General features: G+C 32.0%; 1 protein-coding gene across 1 annotated transcript; it reads right to left on the bottom strand.

Annotated features, from left to right (window-relative positions):
• Positions 1 to 4,446: 4,446 nt before the first annotated feature.
• On the bottom strand, positions 4,447 to 8,516 carry LOC121128469 (uncharacterized). The gene is made up of 4 exons (XM_040724057.2): positions 7,764 to 8,516; positions 6,324 to 7,677; positions 4,790 to 4,846; positions 4,447 to 4,733 (listed from the first exon to the last, which is right to left on the bottom strand). Exons 2-4 carry the CDS (start codon positions 6,420 to 6,422, stop codon positions 4,533 to 4,535), a joined length of 357 nt encoding a protein of 118 aa, XP_040579991.1. The 5' UTR covers positions 6,423 to 7,677; positions 7,764 to 8,516; the 3' UTR covers positions 4,447 to 4,532.

The raw sequence follows: 8,516 nt of genomic DNA, 5'->3' as shown, positions 1-8,516 counted from the left end.
TATTAAGAGGGGGAAGGGGGGTATAATGCAAAAGACTTTGCATAAGTGAATTAGTGACAGTATAGTAACTACTGGGCAGTGCTATTACAGCCATAGGGGACATTGCCCTCTACCCAATTTTGAGAATTTTTTTAGTTTTAGATATAAACATTTCCCCCCCACCCAAAAAAAAAAATCAATTTTAAAAGTTTAGAGAATTTTTTTCAATTTCTTTAAAAAAATTAATTTGTTCAAATTTCTCTCCAAAAAAAGTTAACTTCAAAAATTTTCAGCAAAAGTCAAGTTCTTTATCCAACTTGGCATTTACAAAAAAAGAAAGAAAAAGAAAGTATTTTCTGTAAAAACCCAACACCAAATGCCCTGATGACGTAACAATTATATCATTTGTCCTCCCCGCCTGTAAGTACATTCGGGCACCTTTGCTACGGGGGAATTGAAGGACCATCTCTGCCCAAACCGATGCGTGTATTCCATTCCGACTAAAGTATAAATCATAATTTAAACTTAATTCTTCATCGTGCATGTGAAACGTCTTAGTGTATATATACGAGGGTCGTTTGAAAAGTCCATACAATGTCCAAGAAATGGCACTACTGGTGCGTATCGAGGTTATGTTTAGTTAGTAACATCTCTTGGAAGAGAACACACCAACTTTCAGCATTATAGGTATACAGGAAGTATTCTTTATAACGGAAGCATATTTGCATTCAAGAACTTTCTGAATTAGAGAATTTTTGCAAGTGGGAATTCGAGGTTGTCAAACCAAATATATTTTGGCAAACCAACTTACCGATTTTTTTACATTTTATTTTATTTACTAAAAGAATAAATAAATGCTTACTAATTATAGTACATATAGGTGCCATAAATTGGCCATGGTAAGATATTAATCATTTTCTAACCCCAGTAGAAAAATAAGAGCTATACTGGTTTCCTTGGGTATAAACTTTTGGCTTATATGCCAGGGTATCATACAGTATCTTACCTATAACGAGGAAGTCGGACCTTTGATCTTCAGGGACATTGCATTACTCATTGGGATATAGCAATATTTTTGATGCCATCTCCATCACTTCCTTTCTGGTTAGGGGTTTCACTGGCTCCTCTTTAGTAAGCTCTTCATTTGATTCATCTTTTGATGCCGCGCTGTGACCTAACTCCAATTTTTTCTAAATTCTAAAAAAAAATTCAAATAAACTTTATGTGTACACTTCATATAAATTTGTATAAAACAAAACAACACGTTATCTGAATTAACTCGTCGATGCCAAACTAGATGCATAACTATGTCTTCTTTATGCATCTCATATGGCGGTTCTACAAATTGTGCATTTGTACTTAAAATTACTCTTCTGGAAAGACTTCATTTCCGTATATCCAATGTGTTTTTGACCTTTTTGCACCTCAAAAGCCTTCCCGATAACGGATAAAGGAATTTCCTTTGTACGGAATTAAAATTGATTTAAAAAAGAAGTCAAATAATTTAATACAAGATAGTCTCTTCCGGGTAACGAAATGTCCATTAGAGAGAATTCTGTAGTTAGCACTATGTAATGTATTTCTTTCTGTTTGACACATATCAAATTATTTTTAGTCCATTTCTCGTACTTTTCACGGGCTTCCCAAAGACCCTCGTATATATACAATATGGTGATGAAAATCAGGCGTAGAATGGACATATTAAAAAAAAGAAACCCAAAATTAACATGGTAACCCTGACAAGAATGTTTAGGACAGAAAGAATCATGCTCATTACGTTTCATTAGGTCAGCTGCAATCAGTTGTCACAAGGGAGGAAGGAGAAAAGGATATAAACAAGGAAATTTGCTAAAATAACAAAAGCCTACTCTGTGCATACTGAAAATATTACCTGGAATTACTTTGAAGTCGATCATGAACTCTTGTCTTAGTCCAACAAAGACTTTTTATCATAACCATGATCATAACTACCCAACAAATGGTAACAATATGAATCCATTATCGTAGTCTGTTTTTATCAAGGTTGAATGAGGAACGATATGGATCTTTGATATTACAATATTTAATGGTCCTGTTCTCTAAATATTGAAATCATTTTAGCCTCCAAATTACAAAATTGTCATTACATTAATCGCATTCAATCCTTCCTTCCTTATCATCAAAACAAACAAAAAAGACAACCCAAACTGTTTAAATGTATAATTGTGATACAAATTTCCTAAGTTTGATTAAAATTAAATAGATTTGATGCAAAATTTAAAAGTAAAGTTAATTTTATGGCTTGAAGTCTTCCTTATGTATTACAAGATTTTTTTTTAAATATTTCCATTTGTATAAAATATAATGGGTATATCACAGGTAGTTATTTTTTTTTAAATGTATTCATTCTAAGACTTATTGTACCTCTATAACAAAAATTACATACTTTTCTTTTGAAGAATTAGAACATGTTTTAAACAAAATATAATATATGCAACAAGAACAATTAAATATAACAATTATATTTAATTTTTGAACATTATATAATATTCAATTTTATTATATAATTGTTATATATAATAATTATTTTTAATTCCATTTTTACCGATAATGAAGGAAAAAAAGTTTAGATTAAGCGTAAGACTTCCAGAATTATGTTATGTGGTCTTTTTGATATTGGGAGCCAAGCTTTTAGAAAATTCGAATTTCAAAAGCGTTATAAAAGTCGTATTCATGATAATAATTTGAAACTTTATTCAAAGAATATAATTAATTCAAGTCCTGATCTTTTTAATTTTATGTCGGATATGAACAAAGTGCATGTCTCCTCCAATATTGCACTCCATATTGATAGTTATCCAAATCATGTAAAATTAATGTAACTTTGTACTGGCAAAGCTACTACAAAGTCAAAGATACAAAGATTAAGAAAGAACTTGTAGGAAATGATAATCTTCTTGTCTTAGACAAAACTACGATCCAAGACTGGAGTATTGATAGGTTGCCTTTATTTAATAAATTTGGAAGATATTAAGGAGGCCAGCAATAGAAGAATTACAAGTATTTAAGTAAAAAGTCTTAACAACGTTTTGGAGTCCGATTTCTGTGGCGTGAGACTAAAGGTTTCCATTATCGATGGCGCAACTTATTCTAAAAAAGTAGTAAAACACCTTAAGCAACAGTTTCTAATAATGTTGCGTATCACTTGTCTCACTCATGTCCTGAACAGAAAGCAACGCTCTGTCCTAATTACTTAGAAAATAGAAACACTGGTATCTCTGAGAAATTTTTTTTTTCTTAATTCTGATGATCGAAAACGATTGATTGCTATAAAACCGCCTAATGCTTACAGCTATAGAAAATTTCGACATTGAATTTTGACACAAAAAGTAAATATTATAGGTAAGCGTTTGCTGAGATATATTTTTATAATAAAACATGAGATTTGAATTTAATTTTATTAAATGTCGTAGTGGAGTATGTTGTTCAATTAATTAACATACTTGTAATATTTTATTAGTTTCAATATTCAGTTCACCTCATTTATTCTGATTCCAACACTATGAAGGAGACTTGTTACACCCCATTTTTATTGTATATACTCGTACTATAGGTATGTATAAATTTGTTATATTTAATTATGTTTCGTTTTTTGTGTAATTTCATGATATACTTTAATTATCAATCACAGTCAAAAAAATATTTCTTAAATTTAATTTTTAACTATACTCCGTTTCTATAAAGGTTTTATTTCTTTATCCTATATATGTAATTATAAGTATTTATTTTATGCTGACAAACTGTAATAAATAGTAAAATAAATGCCCCAATATAATAAATTCCAGTTTTTACGTGTTTCCTCCTGTTGTAACCTGTCTAATCCTACCCTGTATTATGCCTCCTCCTGGTGTACCAAGTATCCTACTTCTGGTTATTTTCGAAAACACCAATAAATGACTAATAACACTGTCCAACTGCAAAAATGGCACATCGAGTGCGAGTCCTTATACTACGGGTATTTCTGGTCCAGTAATCATGCTCTAGGGTTTTCTCTGGTTCTGAGTCCTTGGAAAAATAAGTAATGTCTGGATCTACCTGTAGTTTTGTGGAAAGGCAAGATATCCTTTCCACAAGTTATTACTTAATATTTTGCAACACTAATTTACTTTTGGTCTCCATTGACCTTGTGATGGTCTAGTGAGTATAAAAAGCAATAAAAGAATAATGATGTCAGCTTTGGGTATAAAACTTATATTAAGACTGGGAGGACTCGTCCTGAATCAGGTAACAACTCTCTTTTATAATAACTTTTTGAACATCTTTGGTCATTATAGTAATTTCTCAGTTCTTCTACCCTATATGTAGCGGGCGCACTTTCGCTTATGACCAACATGAACAACGCTGAGAAGATGAATCAAAATTATCCTTACAAACAAAAATGTTATTTGCATATTGTACAAAAAAAATTGATAAATATATATTAATTAATTCATTATTTAATTACAATTTATTTTCAAGTTATTAAAACTCAAAGACACGTTATGTACCTATATATAGGTACATAATATTTAACATTAAAAACCAAAGGATTCACATCCCTCAAAAGAAATCCCACGTTTTCGATTCACTGCTTTACATAGACAAGGAATGCATTCATTGACAACTTTAATCATTTTAAATAGCTTCAAGATGAATGGCTTAATATCTGGATCCTTCTTATTCGACTGTGAAGGAATCAACAAATCTGTAACTTTCTTCTGACAATCCCCACAACTCTAACAAAAAAAAACAAATAAATTAATTATGAAGATATAATTTACACAATACTTACATATGTTCCAGCCTCTTTTTTCAGGTTCAGAAACTTTTGATAGGGTATTTGCCATATCTACACAAATGAAACATCAATTAATTTCTCAAGACTTTGATTCGTTACAAAAATATACATATTCTATAAATCTATTTTATAAAACCAAAGTTTATCTATCTATTTGTCTGTAGATTACACATTTTTGGGTGTGTCCTTTATATCTTAGAACTAAATAACTACTAGACTTAAGAAATAATTAATGTTGAAAATCGTTTCTATTTTCACCATGTTATAAGAAATGAAACCTCAACATGGTAACACTGACAATTTTATGAGTTTTATTGGATCAGCTACAAGCAAGGGAGATAGAAATAAACAAGGACATAGTCAAGATGTCCATTCTCAATCAAGAGCGTCCACAGGGAGTGGACTGGAGCGGCTGTAGCCATCCCTCCCGCCCCCCTCTAAAAAAACTTTAAAAAAAATTAAAAAATTTCTAAACATCTGTAAAGTTTCGACATTTTCCTAATAAAAGTTAAATATTTTCCGAGTAACTATGGATTTTTGACAACTTTTTCCAAGAAATGTAAGTTTTTGTGATTAGTTGTCGATTTGTGATTTTTTTTATAACAAATTTAATATTTAATGTTTTCTTCCAAAAAAAAAATTTATTGTGAACACCCATGGATTTTGATTTTTTTTTTTCTAAAAAATTTCTAAAATCCACAACTAACAACAAAAAAATTTAAAATATTCAACTTATTGGAAAAATTTATAGCTACTCCCAAACTATGAACCTTTTTGGAAAAAAAAATCAAAAAATCCATAGCTATTCTCAAAAGTCAAAATTTTTGAAAAAAAAATTCAAAAATCCCAAGCTGTTCACTAAAATTAAATTTTTGGGAAAAATTTCTAAAGTTCACCAAAATTTATTTTTTTGAAAAATATTTGAAAAAATAAGTAAAATTTTGAATATCAAATTTAAAAAAAAAAATCCAATGTTAAATTTTCTTGTAAAAAACAAAAATTCCTTAATTTCGGGGTGCTACCCCTTGCTGACGCCTCTTTCAAAATGCCAAGGAGGTACCCCTGCCTCTCCTTCCGAGCTTATATCCAGTCTGTAATTGTAGCTGAAGGGGGACACATCAAATGAGCTTTTTCTCAAAGTGTGGGGTGAGTGACAGTTTAAAGATTTTTGAAAAATGCGCCGATGTGATTTTAACACTCTTTTAAAATCGACCAAGGTTAGTTAAAAAAGGGTACTTGTTCCATCTATAGAGACTATTCCTTGGTATAAACAATAAAAATCCGGACATTTCATGAATTGAAAAAAAAAAAATCCCAGAACATTCGTAAAGGATGTAAAAATAAATCAAAAGAGGACTGCTGGTTATCCTATTCCAGGGATTTCCAGGGAGTCTCAACAATTTTTCAGTGATCTATCACTTAACAAATATTTTTTCAAGATCCAAAGTACCCCGTGGAGTGCCTCCAAGTTGCCCAAGACGTACTCCCATTTAAGAACCACGAATCTATTTCTATAAGAAATTCTTACCTCATTTATTACTTTTTGATCAATAATTGTTTTAGGATTCTCACTCCATACTGGACCTAGCAAAATAATTAAGTTGATGGAGAGGATAAGAGCCTTCATTCTGGATTAGTATGTAAGTAGATGATGAAGCTATGTTGTTTTCTCTTACACGAATAGTCTAGTAAGGTCTTGAAAGAAAATACACTATCTTAATGAGAGATAAAATTATTATTTACTTACAAAATATATAAAATACTTATCTCCATCATATTAATCGTAGATAACCTTAAAACTCTTAAGATATTAACTACATCAATATACAATACTATGTTGGCTTTTAAAGATTCAATTAATTCATTCTGCATATAAAAGAATAGTTGTTTTATCCATTCTCAAATTCAACTGTTAAAAGGAAAAGACTAATTAGAAACAACATATGGTAGCTACACTTCTGTATTTTTCCCGCTGCCAACTGTTCATTATTATTCAGAGAATAGTTATTAATAGAGTTGAGTAGCTTGTCTTGAAAAAAGGAACCACCTCAACCACCCTCTTTAAAAAACTTCCGCCCAGTATTCAGATTCACTGTCAAACTGTTTCTTTACTTCAGTATCAATGCATCCAGCATCAGAACTGCGTGTAACATAAGCTAGCATTGCCTTTTGGTGGCTCTTTATTCCTTCATGTTCAGCGAGGAGCGCGGTTGGGTTCTTTCAGTCACTATAGTCAGTCGTGATAGCCGACTGAAAATCACTGTCACTGAATAATTTGCATGCGGAAGAAAATACAGATCCTTTTGAGGGGGAATACATCAACCATTTTCTTTCCACACTTTCGCTATTTGTCAGTTTTCTTGTAAACAAAGTTTTAGAAGGGTATCTTTTTTTGGTGTTTGTGTTGTCTTTCAGATGTAGCCACATCTGCATCTTTATTCTGACATGTTTCAGGTCACATTTTAATGCGGTATTTCCTCATATCTATATCAATTGTCTCCCAGTATGCAGGATCCGAGCTCCAAGTAACGTTAGCAGGATTTCTGCCGTCTTGTACACTCTCTGCAGCAACAGTTGAAACACTCACAGAAGGATTAACGGAGGCTAGCACTGGAAGCACAACCCGCTGTGTCTGCCGATTCTGTTTTCGACCCCTCGATCTCACAGTTAGACACTCCTCATTGGCAAGCAAAGAAATGAACGAGGTGCGGTGGTCGCAGTCAGCGTCATCCACCTCCACATCTTTACCCTGACAACCACCAGACTTAAAATACCCTTTTAGCTTTAGAATCTTCATTAATGATTGCTTGTCCCTTTTTTCTTTCTCCCGCAGCACTTTACCCTTCTAAGCGCCACTGAGTTTCTTGCCGGACATTTTGCCACTGTAAAATTGACAGGTGTTAGGATTAAAGTCTTTCTCAATTAGCAAGGATGACAAATATAAAATGGACTGTAATTGATTACTTACGACATGATGCGCAAACACGTGGTTGTTGTTGATTACAATGTAAATTACAATGTATATTTCGAATGAATAAAAAAGGGGGAAACAAATAAATAATTAAAGTACAACGCGTTCGTAAAAACCCAGTGCGAGGCAGAGGAAAACTCTCCTACGTGATGCAATCCTATTCATAATTACATGCATGTTCGGATATGCTTGTAACAAGATTCCTACAACAGGTGACAGCATTGCGATGGAAGAATGATAAATTAAATGAATGAGGTGATTGGATAGAAGTGACCCATGTTTGCCGAATCAGTGATTTTATGCTTGTTTATCCCCCCACGGACGAATAAAGGTGCATTCTTTATATACCATTACATTTCTAAAAAATGGTCGGACCAATTCATTAATCTGCGCTTGACCATATCCGATTCAAAATAGCATAGTCTAATTCAAAATTGAAGGGTCAAATTCAAATACTAATAGGTATAATTTGTAGTATAAAGAATGCATTTCATTTTCCTTAGTAGTTATCATTATTAATAATTCCTGAGTAATGAACATCCTTTTATAAATAGATTCAATTATATTAAAAAACCTGTTTGAGCGTTCGTGTGTGCTCAATAAAAGATAGAGCGTAACCCTGAGGATTTGTTGCGGGGATATAATTGTAAGTCCTTGTTGGACTCAATGTAGAATATGGGATCGATATCGGTGTAATACTAGAAAATGCCATTGTTATGTTCCTTTTTTCCTTCCTATCTTGTCACAGCT

Source organism: Lepeophtheirus salmonis, chromosome 1 (assembly GCF_016086655.4).
Source record: "Lepeophtheirus salmonis chromosome 1, UVic_Lsal_1.4, whole genome shotgun sequence".
NCBI classification, from domain to species: Eukaryota; Metazoa; Arthropoda; class Copepoda; order Siphonostomatoida; family Caligidae; genus Lepeophtheirus; species Lepeophtheirus salmonis.
Note: the sequence above shows the minus strand (reverse complement) of the source record. Positions and strands in the feature narration are given on the sequence as shown.

Bases quoted from the DNA above. Each gene is read 5' to 3' on its own strand.
- LOC121128469 (XM_040724057.2), bottom strand. From the start codon at position 6,422: ATGAAGGCTCTTATCCTCTCCATCAACTTAATTATTTTGCTAGGTCCA. The intron at 4,847-6,323 runs GTAAGAATTTCT...TCATTTGTGTAG, and splicing joins ATCAAAAAGTAATAAATGAG to ATATGGCAAATACCCTATCA. The intron at 4,734-4,789 runs GTAAGTATTGTG...TTTTTTTGTTAG, and splicing joins AAAAAGAGGCTGGAACATAT to AGTTGTGGGGATTGTCAGAA.